We start from the raw sequence: 24,330 nt of genomic DNA, 5'->3' as shown, positions 1-24,330 counted from the left end.
TAGCTATTGCTTTTTGTTATACCCACCATGGCAAATCTATTCTGGGCAGTATCAAGGCACATTTAGTTCCTTGGCTTCTAAGATGGCATACTGGAAAAGACTGAACTCTGGTCTGTTCATACTTTTACAAAGCATTGCAAACTGGATTCCTTTCCCCAAGCCAGGACTGGCTTTGCTAGGACCATTCTCCAGGGGCTCCTGCATCTCTATCCTTCTTCATTCCATGTTGGATAAGCTTTGGTATTCAATCCTTAGAGCCAAAAGGTTACTGCTCTAGTGAGAATGATGAAAGTGGTACAGTTGTCTAAGTTGCCCTTACCATAACACTAAATGTTCCAATTCCTCACTGTAGTAGTAATCACATCAACCTGACATCCTCCTACTTCTTTATACAGTTAGTTGTTAAGATATACCTTTTTTTTGTTAATGTTATATATTTTATAGATTAGGATGTGTATGCTCTTTCCTTCTGTATGGGCAAGAAAGTCCTGAAGTTATTTATACTTTTACAACTGGTTTCCCTCCATGGGGCTACAGTCAAATTGTAAGTGTGGGAGGCAGCCAGTGCTTAGGATGCTTCCCATATAGTCAAAGGAATACTGCAGCATTGACAAATTTGAGCATCTGCAGTTTTGGTAAGTGAATCTTACAGAACTGTACTTTCTATGAGGACTGTTAATAGGCAGCAGTGCTACAGGCCTCATGGCTGTCATCAGTCATGTAGTCAGATTTTACAAACAACACAACATAACATTTATTTATTTATTGACATTTGTTAATCAGGAAAGTCCAACTGGGTTCAATGTACCCATTTTCAGTGGAGGCATGGGGAGAAAAGCTCCAAAAAGTAAATAAGAAAAATTGCATAGCAAAACTACTTAAGAGAATTATTAACAAAATTGCATGATAAAATTACTTAATAAAATTAGTACAATAGTTATGGTGTAGAGCACAAGAAGATAACATTGTCAGTGTAATACAATACAATATGAAACAACACGTTTAGAGAGCTTGCTTGAAAGTGGTATTGAGGCATTAAATGAGAATGACAGGGGCTGGTGGGTAGACAGAACACAGGATTATATGAGAAAAAAAGATTTTAGTATAGGTAGATCTTTATGAGAAAAAGAAGAGGTTAGTGTATTTAAATGGATGGGGAGAAAAAGATGGTTGGTGTAGGGAAACAGAGGGGGAGAAAGAGAACAATGTGGCAGGAGAGAAGTTAAGATGGTGAAGGTGAGGAAAACTGGAGTAGTGGATTTTTATCCTGGTTTAGAGCAGGAACAGATCTAGGATTTAACTAGGAATTATTTTGGAGCTCATTTATACGCAAAATGATTGGAGTTAAGTCTGATGTTAGTGGGAAGATTATTCCAGGCTTTAGCTGCTAAATAGGAGTGGAGACTTTTGCCAGCAGAGTTTTTTGGTTTGTGAAGTATGAGGAATTACTTGTCTTTGGATCAAAGGGATCTAATAGGATTATAGATTTGGAGAAGTGGTAGTAGACGTGGGCAGGAAGTGGGTTGATAAATTATTTTGTGGGCAATGATGAGCTGTAGGTAAGTTAGATGTTGCGATAGCTTCAGCCAGTGAAGAGATTGTAGGGAAAAACAGTTATGGGTGAGTTGCCTAGAACTAGTAGCAAATTTAGCTATTTTGTTGTAGCAGGATTCAAGTTTTGACTTAAGTGAGACTTGAAAGTTGGTGAACATAGGTGCGTAGTAGAGGAAAGAGGGAAAAAGGTAGGCCTGGGCTAGTGCAATTTTGGTCTCAATGAGACCAATGATTGGTGTCAAAACCATGGCCTTAAGCTTAATGCCAAAAAATGCGTCGTCATCCCCTTTAGGAAAAACTCATTTCCCATTGATTACCACATTGATGGGAGCCCACTGAACACTGAGGGCGTTATAAGAGATCTGGGAACACAGTTTGACAGCAACCTCTCCTTCAACCACCACATTGCCACTTTGATCAGGAAAGTCCTTCTATGTGGCACATCTCATTACCAAGGGTTTTGCATCCAGGAAGAAAGATGGCATCATCTCTCTGTACTCTTCCCTCATTAGGCCAGTCATCGAGTATAATGCCTCATTTGGCATGTACCTCACTAGACACATGCAACAGCTGGAAAGGCCACAAAAGTACCTCATGAAGAGGATCTAAGACCTTAAACACATGTCCTACATGGACAGACTCAAAAAATTCTAGCTATTCTTGGTCTCATATCATCTACTAAAAGGTGATCTCTGCTTGACTTGAAAAAGCCATGTCTGACCCAGCTCTGTTAGAAACGCTACATCTAAAGAAATCCCAATCCCTCCGCACCACACACTCCAGAGACCTCATCCTCATTACCACAATTAACAGAACATGCTGGAGGGACAGGTTCATAACCCAGAGACTGCCCATGCTCTGGAATAGACTTCCCATACATGTCAAGCAGTGTACCTTACTGGCCATCTTCAAGAGAAATCTTGATGAGTGGATGGGAAATAGAAAGTTCACCCCGGGGATCACTCCAGTGGCCCTACTTGATAGAGGCACTGGCAACTAACGTCGGGCGGCACAATGCCAGGGCACTTCTATGGGCTAGGCTTGTAAAGGCTTCAGGGCGATTCACCTAGTACACACATATTAACTTAGCATGCCTGATTTTTTGTGTGTTTTCTTAATGCTGTCATGAAAATGGAAGTTGAGTAGTAGATTGTCATCAAGAATTATACTAAGCAGTTTGGTAGATGAGACAGCTTCAGCTGTAGTGTTGTTATAAGACTGGATTTTAAAATTAGATATGTCCATAAGACAAGATTTAGACATAAATAGAAGGAGTTTGGGGTGGGATTAAGTAGTAATTGAACATCATTTATCCATGTTTCCAGAGAAGAGAAAACCTGTTGGGGTATTTGTTGAAGCTGGGCTGGGATCTGAGAGGAGCAGACAATAGTGGAAGCATCTGCATATTGAATTACAGAGCTACTGCAGGATACAGTGTGAAGGTCATCCAAGTATTGAACCTTGGGGGACACTACAACATTAAAGTTACTATGGAAATAAAAAAAACATATTCAAGCTTCTATAGCTATATTCTCCTAAAGAGATCAAGGCAGATGGTGTCAAAGGACTTTCCTGTATTAAAACTGCTTAAGTGAAGTTGTGATTTTTGAAAAAGTTCACTTGGGCTTTTCCTTTTCTGCTGCTGGTGCTAAGATTGGAATCCCTGTTTCTTTGGAATCCCTGTTTCTCAAGCAGTATGTAGCTGTATATGTTAGTGATCTGATGTAAAACAAACCCAAATAATATAGTTTAATTTTACTGGTATTTAGCAAGTTGATTAGGACTTGCACCTCTGTTTAATCATCTGTTAGATGTACCATGAATATTCACTCTGCACAATTCCTGAAAAAACACATGTTCCTGCCTTATTTGTTTAACTGATTATTTGTCATTAATCTGTATTTGCAGGAGGAAAGGGGTATTTGGACCTCCTCTTGGAAAATATTTTGTATTTTTCATTGATGACCTGAATATGCCTGCACTGGAGACATATGGAGCCCAACCTCCAATTGAACTTTTACGTCAGTGGATGGATCATCATGGCTGGTATGACAGGAAGCAAATAGGTATGCAGTCTCTGAAAGCAAAAACAAATTAGTATCTTTCATGTATTTATACATCACTGGAAAAAAAGTGATATTGGATATGGTTGTGGAGCATGCTAAAGAATTAGAAAATACACAAAACAATGATCAGATTTTATAGAAGTGGATTTCAACAGTAGATATAATATCATGTATATGTACTAAAAACAGATGAGTTATAAGTAGAATTTGTGTTAATATGCATTAATAAATCATTTGTAATTATCTGTTAACTGTGAAAATGCAGTTGTAAGTTGCTGCAGTGACTGGATAATGGATAAAAAATATATGAAAGTTTTGAAGTGTTATTTCATGGAAAGGGTAGAAGCATACTTGGGCAGATTACTATTGGATGCACTGGCAGTAAGAATATTTGAAAGAAAAAGCAGCACAAGATGGACGAGGTTAGATGTTCTAAATGCCATTCCATTAAAAGAGGAAATACAATTTTTAGACAACTAGTTTACATTGACATTTCTTTGGGCTTCATGCAGTACATAGCATATGGAGGATTTTTGTCTGATTTATTTTAGGACCATAGGAGGTTACTAAGCTAATAGCCCTGGGGACCTTACAAGCCTAGACAAGAGTTTATCTCCAAAAATGAAACCTCAGTCAACACCTGCCGCCCCTGTCAGTGAAGGACAAAGGTGGAAACCCTGGGAAAAATTTGTGGTTTCCCATCCATTCATCAAGTTTGTGCTTGAAGAGGGTCAGCGAGGTACTCTGACGTGTGGGAAGTCTATTTCAGAGATGGGGCAGCCTCTGGGAGACAAACGTGTCTCTTCAGCAGGTTTTGTTGATGTTGCATATTAGATTTAAGCCTTTTGAGTGGGTAATGCGTAAGTAGTTGGACTTACAGATATAGAGCATCTCTAGTAGTGCAGGGTCTGATATTACCTCATAGGTGAGACACAGATCACCTCTGAGCAATCTGTACAATACTGAGTAGAGTGATAGTGATTTGTGTCTATCTGCATAGGGCAGGTGTTGGAAGCCATGGATTCTCTTTGTGAGGTATTTCTGTGGCCTTTCCAGCTGATGCAGGTGTTTGGAGAGGTACATACCAAACTGGGCTTTATACTCAATTATAGGCCTAATGAGGGAGGAGTACAGAGAAGTAATAACCTTCTTTTTTTCTGGATGCAATCCCTTTACTTATGAGATGAACCAAGTAAAAATATTTTCTGAACACTGCTGCTACATGATGGTCGAATGGGAGATTGTTGTCAACTTGAGTGCCCAGGTCTCTCACCACAGGCTGTGTGCTAAGGGGGTTGCCGTTGATGTGGTAAACAGCTGTGTTTGTGCTGAATAGTATGATAATGCATTTTTTGCATGTAACTTAATGCCATGACTTTGGCACTAGTCATTTGTTGCTGTGAGACCCTCTTGCAGTATGTTAACATCATTTGGGGAGTCAGTGACAGCACCCAACATACAGTCACCTGTAAACTTGGACAGACACAGGTCCTTTGTCTTTGCCTAGACCTCTGAGAAATAGATGCTAAACAGTAGGGGCTCCAGGACAAATCCCTGGGAAACACCACTGGTGACAGGTCTGATGGAGGTGGTGGCATCTATTTTGACCTTGTGGGTCCTATCGGTCAGCCAGTTGGCCACCCACCTGATGAGATAAGGATTTACACCAAGCTGAGTTAGCTTTTCGATGATGCTTGAGTGAGGGATTGTGTCAAAGGCCTTAGCCAAGTCAGGGTAAGTTAATTGTACTGACTTACCCTCATCCAGGGCCTTGGTGACAGTCTCAAAGAAGTCAACCAGGTTCATCAGCAAGATCTGCCCCTGATGAATCCGAATTGGTTGGGGTCAAGTGCTTGGAGATTGCCTATGTCCTTGTTAATGAGATCCATAATAATACGCTCCATGGCTTTACAGATCAGACTTGTCAAGCTAATGGGGCGATAGTTTCCCTGGTCAGTAGTGGCACCACCTTTGTGCAAGGAGATGACAATGGCAGTTCTCCACTCTGCTGGAATGAAGCCTGTAATTAGGCTGTGGTTGAATAGGGTGGTGATGGTGCAGAATACAGCCTGGGATACTGTCAGGTCCCATGGAAGCTGTGTTCTTTGCCTTGGCTAGGGCCTTTAACACTTGATATATGGCGATGTGACATGCAGGACAAGTATCAAGTAGTGCATTTGAATTGATGAAGTCAAGGAATTGTAGGGTGAGTGCATTAGTGCAGGAATAGTTCACCCAGTCTATGGTAGGGTAGTTGGTTTCTTGTTAAATGATCGAAGATGCATTCTTTCGAATGCATCTTGATCGAACTTGAAAGCACGAAAAGACAAAATAGTGAAACGGCATATAAGCGAATTCTTTCCCTGGGAAAGAAATCGCTTGGCCGCTTCCATTACTTTGCCATTTTCATCACTGCAGTGTGATCTCGGAGTTGGTATATTTAAGTAGTGGGGTTGTGGGGAGCAAAGCCTCCCACTTTATATAATGTTTACATTTTTTTTTTGTTTTGTGGAACAGCGATTTTTTACCTCGGGAAAAAAATCACTGTTCTAAGCATTCGAGATTGTAAGCTTTCATTTACATGGGTTTGATAAATCATCATTCGCTTTTTTAAGCATTTGATGATTTAACACAGACCAGGGGTAGTTGAAGTCACCAAGGATCTGGGTGTACCTTGATGGAGTCAAGTAGGTCCAGGTAGGAGGAGGAGTGGATGTCCTGAGTCATGGGGGGGGGGGTCTATAACTGGCTGTTACTTGGATGGGATTCTTGCCAGCTGTCAGTTGCACCTGGAGTATTTCCAGTGTGCTATATTGGCAAACCAGTCTGGAGGTGTGCCTGCCCTTAATGAAGATAGGGAGTCCACCACCCTTATTCTTTCTGACCTTGTTTTGGGGTCAGAAAGTGTGGAATAATGTATAGCTTGGTAAGGCAGGAGTGCTGTCTGCAGCCCTGAACCAAGTCTCCTTGACTGCACAGAGATTGGCATCTTACAGTGTGAGGAGAGCCTCTAGAGAGTGCATTTTCAGGTTAAGGCTCCTAGCATTAAGCAGCATGATCTTCAATTTGCTTTTTGACAGATCTTTTATGTTGGAAGATTTGTCTTTGGGGCATAAGAGCCTTGGCCAGGATCCAGATCCCCAGAGGTGACAGGTGGAGGTCATCTCTGGCCAAGCATTGAGACCTGTCACCCATGTCATTCCAGGCAGACAGACACTGGATCCCCTTGGAAAGACACCAGAAGCTATGCCAATTGTTGAAGTCAGTTATTTTTTGTTAGTATTGTGGTGTCATTCTTGGTGAAAGAAGGATGTTGCTTAGGGCTATGGTCATACCTGCCTGGGACATATAGTCTGAGAGCTCAATCATGTCTCTCTTTGTATAGTCCAGGGAGGGACGTCTCAAGTCATTCACACCAACATGAAGAATGACAGAGTCATACTTGTACTTGTTGTGGAGAGACTTAAGTCCGTGTGTGATGTGGCGGATTCTGGCACTTGACAGACAACTGACCATGACCTTCTTGTTGAGCTTCATCAGTGTGTCTCACTATTGACTCGCCAATGACTAGTATGTTTGGTTTATTGTTATGCCTTATGGGCTAAGTTGGTTTATTGTTATGCATAATGGGCGGTGTTTGTGATACACTGGTGTGTTGTCTATTGTGCGTGATGTGTTTGGTATTGTGTGTGGAATGTTTGTGAGTGTGTTTTGGGGGTCTCTGTTGTTTAGGTAAGGTTTTTTGCGGACTCCTACATAGGTAAGTGCGTATTGTGCTTGGCTATGTGATGTGGTGTTTGTGCTGGCAATCTTCTCTTTGTCAGGAGTACTGACTGTGGCGTGAGAGAGCATGGATTCCAGGTTACTGATGTAGATGCATTTATACTATAGAGTAAGCTTATCAACAATATAAAAAGTTTCTATGGCAACTAGAGACCTCACAAGTAAAGCTCAAATGGTCCAGTGCTATATAAATCACCAGATGAATTAGTAATGTCTGCATTATGAAAATCAATACATAGCCTTTAATAGTACATGGATTCTTACATGCAGAACTCCATAAAACAGATAAGCGTGCTTAATTCAGGTTTACCTTTCTGTCCTTTAAAGCTTTATGATATCGTGTAGTGGAAACCGTAGCTTGGCTGGATTTTGTCTTGCAGTTTTTACTGAATGGTTTGTCTTATTGACTTCTTTACCCCTTTGGTTTGGTTTATGTACATACATACACACACACACATATATATATATATATATATATATATATATATATATGTGTATATATATATATATATATATATATATATATATACACACACACACACACACACACACACACACACACACACACACACACACACACACACTGTCAGTAGGCACACCTGCCTTTTTCTTACCACCCTTATAAAAAAAAAAAACAAATAAATAAAAACTTTACATAATTTATATATTTGTCTGGAGTGCCTAGTATTTTTTTGGTAGTCTTTTCCACAGCTTGGTGTGTTGTGCTGGTGTCTCATTGAGATATATTTTTTTATGGTGATGTTGGTTGTAATTAGATGCTTTCTGTACCTTTGTAGTTTACTTGTTTTTTTTTTTTTTCCTTTCTCTAATTTATGTTTTATTTATTTTACATTTGTTTACCAGAAAAGTCCGACTGGGCAGAAATTGCCCATTTTCAGAGGAGGCCCGGGGAGAAAAGCTCCACATAGTACATCACAATACAGAAAAATATTTAAGACATTCAATACAATGATGTTCAATGTTTAAACGTCTCCGACATGTTCAACAAAACTTCAGGCATTAAGAACTGTATGTCTTATGAACACAAAATAACCCCTCAAGACTCACATTCTGAGTGTGTGTATTGTTTACTGTTTGTATCTTTATGAAGATTGTCAGTTACGTTCAGCTGCAGGTCTAAATTAGTTTTTAAAGGACTTCTCCCAGCCTCCGGAGGACAGGCCTGCCTCTTCTCTCTCTCTCTCTGATTCTCCCTTGATCAAGAGAACCACTGAGTTCTAACAATTCACAAGTATCAAAACATGCCTTAAGGACTGTGTAAGATTGCAGATACTATGTCTAGGGCTACTGGTAGTGCTACAGTGGTGAGGAGATATGCCAGAGTATGTTCCCAAAAGTTTTCTGATGTGGTAAAGTCTGAAATATAGAAAAGGAGGTTTTGTTTGTCCCATCTGCTACTATGGTAGGAACACAACTTGATGAGAGAGAGAAACTAATAAAGAGAGTTTCCATGACTTTTCCGGCCTCCTCTAACAAAACTCCCAAATCATCTTTCCTATCTTAGAAACAAAATAATCAGTCTCTACCTTTTTAAGCTCAACAGGGAACCAAAAAGAGATGGCAGGAGGGGAACAACAAGAAACAAGGATTTTTTTTCCAAAAAGGGACAGTCAAATGCTTTTGAATGACGATATCAGCATTATTTCCCCTCCAGCCTTGTAATTGTCTCTAAAACTCTATCCCAGAAACTGGATCTGTATATTCCACTTTGACAACAGATTGTCTTAGACCTGAGTGTTAAATGTTCTTTTAAGAGGGATACAGTTGGCACTGGATACAAATACCTCCTTCCAGGGAGTTCCTTCCCACATGCCGAAACAGTTTTCCCTCAGGTCTGCAGCACTTACTCAACCTTGGAATCATAGAACCAGTGCCAGTAAATCAAAAGGGCAAATACTTCTATTCCAGAATGTTTCTTGGACCAAAGAAAGAGTGTTTTTGCAGACCAGTTCTAGATATTTCCTTTGTAGATTTGTATGGGAAAGTTCCAAAGTTCAAGATGTTGACCCTTGAGAATCTGTTACCTCTCATTCCCCAAGAAAAAATTATTTTTTACACCTTTATTAAATTATCGCTTAAGATAAAGGCACACATACATTAATAGAAAGAAAACAACCATACTTACATTTTTTTCTATTTACATACTTTATATACCACGTTTTTTTTTTATCTATTATCAATCCAATAGTACATAAATTGCTCATTTCCTGCCTTCCCTTAACCTCATTCCTCCTCTTCGTGAACATTATTCTGCATGTATTGTTCCCACAAATTCCATTTATTTCTATGTAGTTTGCCTCTTCCATTTCTAAAGATTCACTTCCAGTTCTTTTATCTCTTTTAGAGTATTTTCCTAAAAAAACATGTTCCCAGGTACCTCTTTCTTCCTCAACACACCTCCAACATTTACTATCCCCTGATAAAACAATTCTTTGAAATTTGCTTGGTGTATAAAATACCTATGCAAATTCTTCCAAGCAGCAATCCTAAACCTTCTGATTTTGTTGCATATTTGGGAGCCATACAACCGGGAAAAGCTGAAAGACACAAACAAACAAACATATGTCCTTCCACTCTTTGCTTGTAAATTGTTTTTCTAGTCTCTCTTTCCAAGTTTTTTTGTAACTTCCTCTAATTGATTCTTATAGAATATGTTATATGCCCTACTCATTTTCCATTTTTAATAGGTGTTTCTGTTCTAGATTTGAATTAAAAACTCCACCAGAATAGGGTATTCACATAGGACTACCCTATCCTTTTTCCTGCACTCTGATATTAATCCCTGATAGGGAAGGCAGTCGCATTGTTGCCTCACAGTAAGAGGTTCTCCCATTCGATTCTTGGCTGGAGTGCAGGGAGTGCCTTCTGTGTGGAGTCTGCATGTCCTCCCCACGGTTCTGAGTCTATTATTTTCTTTGCCAATAGCTCTAAATGTAAAGCAAATAACAGAAGGAAAAATGATACCCCTGCCTAGTTCCTCTATTCAAATACAACTTATATGAGGGACCCTCCAACTTTATTCCTTTCTTCTGATCCTTCATATAACTTCCCAGTTAAAATTATTGTATCAGAGAATGCAAATGCTTCCATTGTCCTAGTCATAAAATCCTAGCTTACTCTATCAAATGCTTTCTCTGCATTATTTCTTACATTCTACTTTCCTCTGGGTCATCATTGTTCTATTAATGTTACCAGATGTTTGTCTCCTTTCCACAAAAAAAAAACATTGATCCATATCTATCAATTTTAGCTACATCTTTGCCATTATTTTAGCTAGCATAGATGCAAACATTTTATAATCATGGTTTAAAATTGAAATAGGTCTATATGAAGCTCTGTCTGATATGTTTTTACCCTCTTTAGGTAATAGAACCAGCACAGCTTTCTTCTAAGATCTTGGTGCCTCCCTTTCTTTTAAAATACCATTAAACAAAATCTTCCAGATCTGTGTCACTTTCTTCTCTCCTAACTTCTAGACTTCCACTTGTTCCTGGAGACTTTGCTGCAGATTGAGTATGCATCACTGTTTTTTTATCTTGTCTCTTCTTATCTTAAAAATTAGTTGTTGAACCTCATCTTCCTCTAACCTTGGCATCATTAAGTCTTCCATAAATATTTCCATTTGTGCTCTTTCTTGGTCTCCACATTTCATAACATCTCAGAAGTATCTCTACTACCGCTATAGGACCACTGGTTATCTTTCTTCTCATAGGTTCCCAAAGATTAGTGACATCCCTTTCTACGTTCTGTTGCACAAGTCATTTTGTTGAATGGTATTGTGTTCTGGAGATATTGTCAAAAATAGTTGCTTAACAGCAGTTTTTCTAAATTCATGCAGATTATCCAAATACTCCCTTATTTCTGTAGCACTCTGCAGTTGTTCCTCAACTTGTTCTGTGCCCTAAGGAACATTTTTGGTAACATTAGATCTAAAAGATGCATACCATCATATCCCCATAGCCAAAGGCTTCAGGATATTTCTCATAATTTCTGTGAATAGTTCACATTACCAGTTCTCTGCATTACCCTTTGGGTTATTATAGCTCCAAGTGTGTTTCCAAAGGGTTTAGTTCCAGTCATAGTTCATTGCAGACTGAGTGGCATTCAGGTGTTTCTTTATTTACATGACTTACTCATCTTTGCAGAGTATTTTTTAGATGTCAAGAGCCATTACAATGCGTTTCTTTTCATCTAAGCAATCTGTGATTCCAGTTGTATGTTCAGAAATCCTCCTTGATCCTGTCAGACAGGATTGTCTTTCTAGTCTGTCTCAAAGACATCATGCAGCATTTTTGACATAGGAGAAATTGGATTTTTTTAATTGTAAAACTTTGTTGAGCTTTTCAAATCAGTCTTATACTTCTGACAGAGAGTATCTCAGGATCCTGCATTCATGGTTTCTTTGATTTCCATACGTCCTCTTGCCAGGTCGCACGTGAAAAAGATTAAATGTTTTCTAAAAAAACACATAGCTCCCAGATTTGCTTCCTCTGGAATTTCAGATTCCAGTATTGGATTTTGTCAAAAAGGAATTGCATTAATGGAGACTACAGATACAAACAAATCTACATCTCCCTTTTTCCTCCTCAGACACCTCAGATTTCAGTTGGGAGAAAGTTTCTATGGTGGTAAAAATGTAAGGCCTTTGGAATATCTCAGATAAACCAAAGCACATCAACATTAAAGAGATGTCGGCCGAGATCTATGCCTTACATCTCTTCATCTATGATCACCAGGACCTCTTCAGATGATTACAGATAACACCACAGTAATGTGGAACATACACAAGCAAGGGGGCACCAGGTAGTACCATCTGTGTAAGCTGGCTATGATGGCTTAGGAGGTAGCTCTTCAGCACTCATTGACCCTCCAAGCATCTTACATTCCATCAGAGGAAAACATAGTAATAGACAAGCTGAGCAGAAGAAGGATAGACCCTCAAGAATGGAACTTGAATGAGGGGGGCTTCTAGGAAATGGACCATTTGAGGTCAACACCTCAAGTCAATCCTTTTGTTTCCTTTGACAACAGTCAGCTAAAAAAATTCTGCTTCAGAACTCCTTGCAAACAAGCTTCAAAATCAGTACATTTCTTTTCCATTCTCAGGAATGTTCCTTTATGACTTTATGACTTTTTACCCTTTCCATTGATATCCAGGGTAATTGTGAAGATTCAGAAGGATTCCCCAAAGATCATTATGGTGACCCCCTTTTGGCACAAGCAACTTTGTTTCTCTCTTCTTATGGATTTGAACACAGGCAATTGCCACAAACTTCCTCACAATCTGGACCTACTCACACAAGACAGGGGGAGTTTAATACCCCCAGTCTCAAACATTTTCAACTAAATGCCTGGATTATTCAATTCTAATTCATTTTACGCACCTCTTTCCAGAGGACATATAGCAGGTACTAAAGGAAGCAAGAATACTGGATACTAGGAAATTTTACATCTAGTTGGTGCCTGGCCATTAACCTAGGGCCTATCAGAGATTATATATCACTGGTGCTTAAATATTTGTGTGAGTTACTTATCATCTGGTCTCTCTTATTTCTCTGTCAAGGCTCATCTTGCTCCAGTTTCTTCTGTGTTCAGTTTCATATGGGATTTTATGCCAAAAATCTCATTCTAAACAGGTTGCTTCTTCCTGCCTTCCATGGCTCCATTTGTACTTGCTCATCAGGCAGTCTTAAGGTCCATTACATGGAAAACTGTTCTTCTCATTGCTCTGTCATCTGCAAGATGAAGGCATAAAGTAAAGAAACCACCATAAAAAACTTCTCCAAAGCCAACTTCATGCTACTCAAGTCAGAAGTGACAAACTTCATGACACCCATGCAGACGGGAACTGAAAGTTCAACTGCTGAATCCTACACTAAGGCACTGTACGAGCACATCCACTCATGCATGAATTGTGCCATCCCAAATAGAACCAAAATGCTCTCATCCAAAAAAAGGAAGCCAATCTGGTGGTCCCCTGCCATAAACAAACTTTACAACAAAAGGAAGAAACTTTTGCAGAAAAGAGGAAAATCCCAGGATGCAAAAACTCCCTTACTAGCCTCAGTAAGAAACTGAGATGCCTCATAAAATCCTCCAAAGCTAGTTATGAAAATAAAATTGCCAAAGATTCCAAAGACAACCACAAAGCATTCTATAACTATGTCAAGAATCTAAATGGCAATGCTCAGATCTGCTCTGAGCTAAAACAGAATGGCAATAAATATACTGATCCAAAGGATATTGCCAATATCCTGGCAGATCGATTCAGTGCCAACTTCACCCCCGTCTCAGCCCCTAAATGGCCCATCTCAATACCGGAAGATTGCCAAATTCCAGTAATAACAGCCACACAGGTACAAAACGCACTCTCTAAAGCCAAGAATACAGCATCCATGGGACCAGATGACATCCCGGGCTGTATACTACATGAACTACAATATGAACTGGCACCTCACCTAAGTGTCATGTTTAATCATAGCCTCACCTCAGGTTTCGTGCCCACTGAGTGGCGCAGAGCTACAGTTATCCCAGTCCACAAGGGGGGATCCACGTTGGATCCCGGAAACTACCGTCCCATCAGTCTGACAAGCCTTATCTGCAAGGCCATGGAGCGTATTATCATGGAACTTATAAACAAAGACATTGGCAACCTTCAAACACTGGACCCCACCCAGTTTGGGTTTGTGAAGGGCCGATCTTGTCTCCTGAACCTGATTGACTTCTTTGAATCAGTCTCCAGAGCCATGGACAAGGGTAAGGTGGTCCACACAGCCTATCTAGACCTTGCCAAGGCCTTTGACACCATCCCCCACTATGGAATCATAGATAAACTTACTAAGTTGGGTATTAATCCCTATGTCACCCAATGGGTTGCTAAATGGCTTACTGATAGAACCCACACTGTAATAGTAGCCGACTCCAAATCCAGCTCCAGACAAGTGACAAGTGGAGTACCTCAGGGTTCAGTCCTGGGGCCGCTCTTGTTTGGCATCTACTTCTCTGAAGTACAGGTCAACACAAAGGGACTCTGGCTAACAAAGTTTGCAGATGACTGCAAACTGGGAGCCATTATTGAATCCCCAAATGATGTGGATACTCTACAAAAGGGCCTTACAGAAACAGATGCTTGGTGCCAGAGCCATGGGCTCAAGCTCAATGCCAAGAAATGTATTGTTATCCCCTTTTGGGAAAAACATGTATCCATGAATTACCATATAGGTGGCAGTACACTAAACACAGAAAGTGTGATAAGAGACTTAGGGACACAGGTGGACAGTGGTCTCACCTTCGATAACCACATCGCCACAACAGTCAGGAAATCCTTCTATGTGGCACACCTCATCACGAAGGGCTTTTCATCCAGAAAAAAGGAGGTCATTGTCCCACTGTACTCATCCCTCATTAGACCCATTATAGAATACAACACCCCATTTGGTATGTACCTCTCAAGACATCTGCAACAACTGGAAAGGCCTCAGAAATACCTCACTAAAAGAATCACAGGCCTAAAGCAGATGCCCTGCGCTGACCGCCTTAAAAAACTCCAGCTATACTCTGTTGCATATCGTCTACTCAGAGGCGATCTCTGCTTAACATACAAGGCCATGTCAAACCCAGAGCTGTTGGACATGCTACACTTAAAGAAATCCCAATCCCTCAGAGCTACATGCTCCAGGGATCTAAACCTTGTCATCACAATAAACAAAACATGCTGGAGGGATAGGTTACTGACCCAGAGACTCCCCAGACTCTGGAATAGATTGCCCATACATGTCAAGCAGAGTGCCTCTTTGGACCTCTTCAAGAGGAACCTTGACGATTGGATGGGAGAAAGGAAATTCACCCCAGGGATCACGTCAGTCGCCCTGCTAGACAGGGGTCCAGGAAAGTAAATAATGTGGGAAGAAATAGCCAAGGAATTGATATGGCTAGGCTTGTATACGCCCTAGGGCTGATAGCCTAGTACCAACCTATGAACCTATGAACCTATAAAGGCAGCGGTGTCTCTATAAAACAAAATTTCACCTCTTTGCTTGTGAGACATGATAATGACCTGGAATTAATCCACACCTAACTTACCATTAACAAAACCCCTTATCACAACACAGCTAACTATAGGACCCCTTCTATGTCTCAATGGCCCATATCTTCTGTGTAGCCACTATGGAGTCCCTGTGCAGTGGTCCAGATACCATTCTCTTAGTAGACTTCAGCTATATCTCCATCATCTGGAAGTTAAAATCTGTTTAAAAACTAATGCAACATCATTTCCAGGTTTAAACACGAATACATCTATCAGTTCCACTCTTAGATTAAAATCTGAAGGTTATTTTTGAATAAAAGTATAATAAATTAAGGATTTTTATGGTTTGAACAAAATACGGTGTATTTTCTATGTTTTTTTATTGTAATATGGTTTAAAACAATGTATTTAATGTTTTAGATATCTTAATGGGGCTGTAGTAATTTAATTCAATTTAAGTAATTTAATTATGATGTCATTAACTATGAAGGCGTGTATTTGTATAAAAAGGGTTTAGTTCACTATGTATGTGTATTCTGAAGAAGTTTTTATTAAAAAACGAAAGCGCTAAATAACAGGATTCCGTGGATCTCGTCTTTCTTTCCTGGCTGTTTCTAGATATGAGATAAAAATAGCCACCCAGACAAAAGACAACCATAAAGCTTTCCTTAATTATGTTAAAAACCTCAGAAATAATGCTCAGCACTACACAAATCCTATGATATCACATACTTAGAACCTAAGGACATTGCCAATGTATTAGCAGATAAATTTAGCTCTAACTTCAAACCCCTCTCCCTCTTTTCATTCCCAGATCACATACCCTCTGTCTGTATCCACACCTCAGATCTTCCAAGAACAAGTCCTCAATGCACTTTCTTAGGCCAAGAACACTGCTTCTTATGGGCAAGATAAGATACAAGCCTGCCTACTGGCCAGCCTGAAACAGGACCTGTCAACCTCATCTACAGAGACTGTTTAGTATCAGTTTTCAAACAGGCTTTTTGGCTGATGGATGGAGAACAACAGCAGTCATTCTCCTTCACAAAGGTAAAGTATCAAAGGGCCCAGGTAATTAATGACCCATAAGTCTGACCAGCCTCATCTGTAAGTCTATGTTGGGAATCATTATGGAATTAATAAGGACATAGGTAACCTACTAACTTTACCCAAGCCAATTTAGTTTTGTCAAGGGCAAATTCTACCTGCTTAACCTTGTCACTTTCTTTGAAAAGGTTACTGAAGCAATGCATGAGGAAAGAATGAGTGCACACCATATAGCTAGACCTCACAAAGGCAATCAGCACCATCCCACACGTAGGCATTGTTGATAAATTCTCCCAACTAAATATTTATCTCTAATGATTTCATTGGATAGCAAACTGGATCACAAATAAAACTCAGGAAATAAGTGTAGATGGCTTTACCTCCTCCAAAAGACCCATCACTGGTGGTATTGTACCTCAAGGTTCAGCACATGGGACACTCTTCTTTCACATTTACTTCTCAGAGGTCAAAGCTAATTTAAGGGTTTTTGGCTGACCAGGTTTGCAGATGACTGTAAACTTGATGCCATCATTACAAAGATCCTCTATGAGAGCCATTACCCAAATAAATAACTGTTATAATCACAGAGTAAAACTAAATGCCAAAAAAAGTATAATAGTCTCCTTCAACATGCATGACATCCTCTGTAATTATCACATTGACAACCCACACCCCCTGAAAATTAATATAATTGCAAGGGACCTGAGAACCTTCAGTAACCATATATCCGCTATTCTAAGATAGTCCTTTTTCATTGCACAGCTTATTATATTTGGGATTTATTAGGCTGATCATTGAATGTAATAGCCACTTTGGTATATACCTATCCAAATATTTAACACAAGTTGAAATAACACAACACTTTCTCACTAAGAAAATCAAGTACCTAAATCATAAAAACTGTACTGACTGCCTTAAAGCTTTATCCCTCTTCTCAGTGTCATAGAGGCTATTGAGGGGCAATCTCTGCCTTGCATACAGAGCCTCAGCAGACACAATCCTGTCAGTTCTACTGCACATCCACATTTTCAGTGGTGGCATAAGCACCAGCTCAAGAGATCGTAATCTCTTCTGTGACATAAAAGATCATGTTGGAAGGATAAGTATGCATCACAGAGAATACCATTTCTTTGGAATCATCTTCCTCTCCACATAAAGCAAAGTGTTTCTCTTATTTTATTCAAATGTAATCTGTATAAATGTATGGGATACCGCAGCTTCACCCATGGTTTAGCACCCTTGCCTGTTATAGAGAAGGGTAGCATGTAAATGTTCAACACACCTCTGCATTGTTCATACTAAAATTACAAGGGCTAAAAATTACATGGGAATGCAGGGCTAGGCTTCTAAAGATCCTCATTTATCAAACTAGATTATAATGAATAATAACTGTGCAAACTGGATCCAAACAAAACCCAGGGAGAAGACGGAATTAGAAATGATCACCTGAGAACACTTCAGCAAGTACTTACAGTACCATTATATCTATTATTTACTAGGTCATATAAATATGGGGATATTCCTCAAGATTGGAGACGTGCTTATTTCTTTAAGGTAAAGGTGAGTAGGACAAACCCAGAGTAATACAGATCCCTAAGTCTGTTTTCATGTTGTGGAAAAATAATGGAGAAGGTAATATTGGAATAGTTATTGTCAAAATTGGTTAGGATGGGAATAGAAACCGTATATCAGCATGTATTTGCTGAAAATAGATCTATTACCACCTTTAACATGATGTTCTATAACAATATAATAACAGCTATGAATCAAAATTGTGCTGTGATGTAATTTATATAGATTTAACCAGCATTTGACAGGGCCATACACAAAACACTAATCAATAAATTAAAACAACTAGGTATCAATGAACTCTTGATAGGATGGATAGCTGCATGGTTTACAAATAGGACATTACAAGTATCATACAGCAATTGGACAGGTGAAATTATTGGTTACAGTCAAGGTTCCCCTCAGGGCACTATCTGAGGCACTTTCTTGTTTAGATTTTATCTTTCAGACCTAACGTTTGCATCCGAGGTGTTCTACAGTCTATATGCAGATGACCTGAAACTGGGTAAACTGATTATATGTGTTGCAAACAAGGCATGTCTGCAAAAAGAACTTGACTAAATTGACCATTTGGGCACAGGAGAACAATATGCTGATAAATGCATAAAAAAATAAGAATATGAGATTTGGGAGACATTAATTGAAAGGTGAACATTTAATACGGCACACAGTGATTGAAACTGTAGATTTATTTAAGGACCTGGGTAGATCCAGCCCTCAGTTGTTCTAATCATGTCAACCAATTGGTTCATGATAGATGTTAAGTTGTCAATCTCGCCTTCATTCTTGCTGGATGGGTTCGGAGTCGATCCTTGGCTCCGACTTGGCTTATACCAAAGCTCGAGAGCTATTTTTACCGGCTCGAGGTAACCCTGTATCCCACAATGCAAGGCGCTAACTACCCAGATCATGTTTTCCGCTTAGCTGCGAGGTTGCGTTTTTGCTGGCTCTCTGGTAAATTTTCAAAAAAAATCAGCTTTTCGGGTAAGGTTTTTCCCTTTTATGTTTCAGGTTAGTGTTCATTTTTTCCCTCTTAGAGTAACCCGCTTTGTATAGTCCCCTTTTTGGGTCTATTTTCTATCCCTTCGACCCTTCCTTCCCCTTTATATAATTAGGCATTAGGGCCAAGTTAGTTTTTGGGTATTTTGCTAAGTGTGTTAGTTGTAGTCTTAGTCTTTGGTGTAGTGTAGTGACTAGACTAGGTTTTTTTCTTATTTACTGAGGTGAGTGTGTGTGTGTGTGTGTGTGTGTGTGTGTGTGTGTGTGTGTGTGTGTGTGTGTGTGTGTGTGTGTGTGTGTGTTGGGTGTGTTCCACCATTATGTCTAAAGAGTACAAGGTCTCAGGCTTCAAGAAGTGTGACTCGTGCTGTCAGAAAATGTCTCTGACAGACGGTCACACTTCTTGCGTGTATTGCCTAGGCCCTCTGCACCTGCAGGACTCTTGTTCCATCTGCCATGCATTCAGTCCAAGAGTCCTGCAGGAATGCAGAAACAAATTGATTTTGAGAGGCTTATTGAAGCCTGAAGGCTCCCCGGCCAAGTCTTTGTCAGGCAAGCCTTCTAAGCCCACTAAATCGTCGGCTCCGAGTTTAGAGCCTCCGACCAGTGGTGCTACTTCTGCATCGGCATCGGCTCCGGCTGGAGCCGATGCTTCAAAAACTCAGTCGACTCCGATAGTTTTGTCGGAACCAACTTTGACTTTTAAGCACTCCAGGTCCCCCTCTTTGGAGTCGGTCCATTCGGCTCCAAGATCTCCTTTGCTTTCGGAGCGCAGTCACCGGTCCCATTCCTCTCAGTCTTCCAGGCTTTCGGACCTTGACCTCGAGAGGGTGGTTAGCAGACTCCTTAAGTCGCAGGCACTGGCCCAGATGCTTCATAGCCCTTCTCAACAGACAGTGGCTATCCCCATTCCACCATCGATTCCTCCTCCGACTCTTCCCCTGAGTTCGGAGCCGGAGTTTGTGGGAGCCGGGACCGTCGACATGTCAGAGCCGATACCACCCATTTTGGCTCCGTCGTCGGCTCCGATTTCTTCTATGGTGCCATCCTTGGAGGGATGCAGATGCCGTGACTCCCTCATCGGCTCCGAGGGGGCGAGTGGCATCGGACCCTTGTCCGACCCCGTTCTCCCTCTCGGAGCCTTGACGCAGGTGAGTTCGGCTCTTACATCAGCCTCGAAGCCATCCCTCTTGGTGCCGGGAGGGGTCCTTATCTCTTCGGAGTGGGGACCTTCTTCTCTGCCTGATAGGGGTGCTTTCGAGGTCATGAGGAGTGTGCAGGCCCCTGTGCCTGTTCCTCAGTCGGCTTCCTCAGCTCCTCCCACTATAGTGCCTGCTACGGTCTCTACTCATCCTCTCGACCCAGACCGCAGAGATCCTATGCCTCAGGGGCCCCCATTGGGAGCATCCTCCTCTTGTGAGACCTCCCCGGACCCATCAGGGGAGCCCCCTTGGAAGAGGAAATGTAAGAGGAAGCATCCGGACTCCCCTGAGTCCGTCACGTCTGATACCGACTTGGATGAGTCGGAGGGGTCCCCAAGATCCCCCTCTGAGGATGTCTCCTTTTCTGACATCCTTGAGATCCTCAAACAGAGGGGGAACTGGTCTACCCTCAATCCTTCCGAGGACGAGTCGGTCTACCTAGAGGCGTTTGGTTCTCACCCTTCCACCTCCTGGGTGTCTCCGCCCTTTGACCCCCTTATGGAAGTGGTGGCCAGGAAGGCATGGACGGCCCCTGACTCGATGGAACCAACCCCGTGGAGGCCTTCAAAATTTATCACAGCCCCTGCTGATAAACAGTTCTTGACCAAGGGTGTCCCTGTTGATGCCATGGTGGTGGCTGCAGCCACTAAGAAGGAACTAGCTGATCCTTCAGTACCTATCTATCCTCCTAATAAGGAATCTAGGACCATGGATAGGTACGGCAAGCGGATGTTTTCTTCAGCGACCTTTACCATGCGGTCGCTGAATTACCTATGTCATTTCACCCATCTTCAAAGAGACTTGCTCAAAGAAATGGGTGACACTCTACAGGATCCAACAGCTGCGGGGTCTCAGGACAAAATCAACTCCCAGCTGGCAACCCTAAACTCGATTGTTAACTCCTCCATGCGGCTTATTTCTTATGCGGCCGATGGGGCAGGGAGGGCTGCAGGCACAGGTGTGGCCTTAAGACGACATGCCTGGATGCGGCTTTGTAACTTTGCTGACCCCTTTAAGGCTTCCTTCACCAACTCTCCCTTTGATGGTTCGGCGTTGTTTGGACCTCAGGTGAAGGATACTTTGACCAGATGCGAACAAGACGGCAAGACTCTCTCTGCCGTGGGAGTCCGTTTTTCCACCCCATCCAGACCATGCCCCAAAGGTCAGAAGGGTGGAAAAATGTGGTTCCGCAAACCACAGGGAGTCGCGCTGGATGCACAAGGTGAGTTCCCCTCTAGAGGCAGGGGGGTACAACAATAGACGCCGCCCCAGAGGCAGAGGGGGTCCGCAGAATCAGGGTAGCAGAGAACCTGTCTCTGGCCAACCCTTCCAGCATCCCTGAGAAGCTGCCCGACTGTCCACCTTCAGAGGCAGTCGGGGGAAGATTATCAGTGTACCCAAAAGCCTGGCTTTCCCTTACCAAAGACACATGGGTATGGTTGATTATATCCGAGGGTTACAAAATTCCCTTTGTCCACAACCCAAAACAGGAAAACAGGCCCCTTCCAGATGTTCCACCCGGTCTAAGGGAACAAGCAGTATTCGAAATCTCAAAACTGCTAAGAAAAAGGGCCATCCAGCCAGTCCCAGCAGACCAGCAAGGATCCGGAATCTACTCCAAGTTCTTTTTAGTACCAAAAAAGACAGGGGACTGGAGACCAATTTTGGATCTCATCAGACTGAACAAGTCTGTTCAAAGAACAAAGTTCCGGATGGTCACGCTACAGTCCATTCTACCCTTTTTGGGTCAGGACCATTGGATGTGCTCTATAGACCTTCAGGATGCGTACTACCACATCAAAATGCACAGGCGCTCCAGAAGGTTTCTCCACTTCCGGCTGGGAGCCAGTCACTACCAGTTCAGGGCCCTGCCCTTTGGTCTCACTACAGCCCCCTGAGTGTTCACCAAATGCATGTCAGTGGTTACGGCTCATCTGAGGCATCAAGGATTCCAGGTGTTTCCATATCTAGACGACTGGCTCCTTACCGCCACCACCAGGCATCAATTTATTCAATCCAGAGATTACACCATTCAGATTTGCGAAGAGCTAGGTATATCAATAAACTTTGAAAAGTCTGCCTTGTCAGTCTATTACCTTCAAAGGTGCCATATTAGACACAGTCGAACTCTCTGCAAAACTGACAGCTCAAAGAATCTCAGATATTCGCGAACATGTTCATATCCTGCTTCAGAAAAACAAAATTCAGGCCAAGTTTGTACTGAAGACTCTAGGTCTCATGGCGGCTGCCATGACGTTACTCCCCTTAGCTCACTTCCACATGCGACTCCTGCAATGGATGCTCTTCTCTCAGTGGTCCTTCCAGCAGCTCCTGATGTCACACTACATTTTGATAACCCAGTCTTGCAAGAAACACCTGTCTTGGTGGATGGTCTCCCTTCAAGTGACTCAGGGCAGACCCTTCGTTCTCCCCCCCCCGATTGCTATAGTGACAACGGATGCCTCCCTGATCGGGTGGGGGGGGGCATTTTCAGGGCAGGACGGTCCAGGGCACTTGGCAACCTTTCGAGTGCCACCTGCACATCAATGTCCTAGAGATGAGAGCAGTTCTTTTAGCATTGCAAGCCCTTCAGGACTCTCTTCCCATCGGGATGATTGCAGTTCAGACGGACAATATGTCCGTAGTGTGGTACATCAACAAGCAGGGCAGAACCAAGTCTTACCCCTTATGTCGAGAAGCACTCAGACTTTGGCAGTGGGTGATCTCCTCTCAACGGTTTCTGATAGCAACGCATATCCCCGGGAAGTCCAATGTCATAGCAGACAGGCTGAGCAGAGCCATTCTCATGCCGCACGAGTGGTCTCTCAAGCAGTCAGTAGTGGAAAAAATTTTCAGAAAATGGGGTCAGCCTTGCTACGATATTTTCGCTACACCCCAGAACAGCAAATGCCACGAATTTTTCACTCTCTTCCCTCTTCCCGGCCACCCACCCAGAGACGCTCTAGTCCACGATTGGCCCTGGGGTCTCCTGTACGCTTTTCCCCCCTTTCCATTAATCACTCAGTTAATTCAGAAAGCTACCACCTTCAGATCCACAATGATCCTCATTGCTCCATACTGGCTTCGACAAATATGGTTCCCATTCCTGCAGCGTTACCTCTTGGAGCAGCCCTGGCATCTGGACCCAGTTCCAGATCTCTTGACCCATCAGTCGGGCAAGCTGCACCAATCTCTCCTCTCTCTCAACCTCACAGCTTGGTTGCTCCACTTCCAACCTTAGCCAGGCTTCCCTTTATCTCCCATTCGGTATGTGACATCATTTTAGCTTCTCACAAATCTTTTACCAGGAGGATTTATGCCAGCAAATGGAAACGTTTTTCCTTATGGGCAAAATCTAGGAACATAGACCCATTTGTAGCGCCTATCCAATCGGTCTTAGACTTTTTGGCCAAACTCTTTCATTCGGGTTCTTCTTCCTCCACTATCAGAGTCCAGTTAGCGGCCATTTCAAATTTTCATGTTGGCTTGTCAGAGTCCTCCATTATGTCTCATAAACTTTGTAATTCATTCCTTAAAGGTATCTTTTTACTTAAGCCCCCGGTTAGACATCCCCTACCGCAGTGGGATTTGAATCTAGTTTTAACCTCCTTGATTCTCCCTCCCTTTGAACCTGCAGCTTCCTGTTCCATGAAGTTACTTTCATGGAAAACTTTGTTTCTAGTGGCCATAACCTCTGCGAGGAGAGTCTCAGAACTTCACGCCCTTTGCGTTCATCCTCCTTATCTTGTCTTCTATAAAGACAGAGTCTCCCTCAGAACTAACCCCTCCTTTTTACCCAAGATATCTTCTGAGGCGAATCTAAACCAGACTATCGATCTCCCAGTTTTCTTCCCTAATTATTCTGACAGAGCGGAACAAAAGTTGCATTTCTTGGATGTTCATTGCCAACTCCGTTACTACCTGGATATAACCAAGCAAATTAGGAAATCTGACCAGCTCTTCCTATTTTATGCTGAAGGGAAGAAAGGCCTTCCAGTTTCCAAAGTAACCCTTTCTAGGTGGCTGGCCTCTGTCATCACTTTCATCTATGAACTGAGGCTCA

The 24,330-nt window shown here is 41.9% G+C and overlaps 1 protein-coding gene across 1 annotated transcript in view; it reads left to right on the top strand.

Annotated features, from left to right (window-relative positions):
• DNAH1 (dynein axonemal heavy chain 1) overlaps nt 1-24,330 on the top strand; it is a 5,225,710-nt gene that overhangs the window by 3,078,621 nt on the left and 2,122,759 nt on the right. The window contains exon 45 of the mRNA XM_044076389.1: nt 3,463-3,620. Within this exon, the coding sequence (XP_043932324.1) occupies nt 3,463-3,620 (158 nt within the window). The remainder of the gene's footprint in view (nt 1-3,462; nt 3,621-24,330) is intronic.

Source organism: Protopterus annectens, chromosome 7.part0 (assembly GCF_019279795.1).
Source record: "Protopterus annectens isolate FY-2018-M chromosome 7.part0, PAN1.0, whole genome shotgun sequence".
NCBI classification, from domain to species: Eukaryota; Metazoa; Chordata; order Ceratodontiformes; family Protopteridae; genus Protopterus; species Protopterus annectens.
The sequence above is the reverse complement of the archived record's forward strand: the minus strand, read 5'-3'. Positions and strand labels throughout refer to the sequence as shown.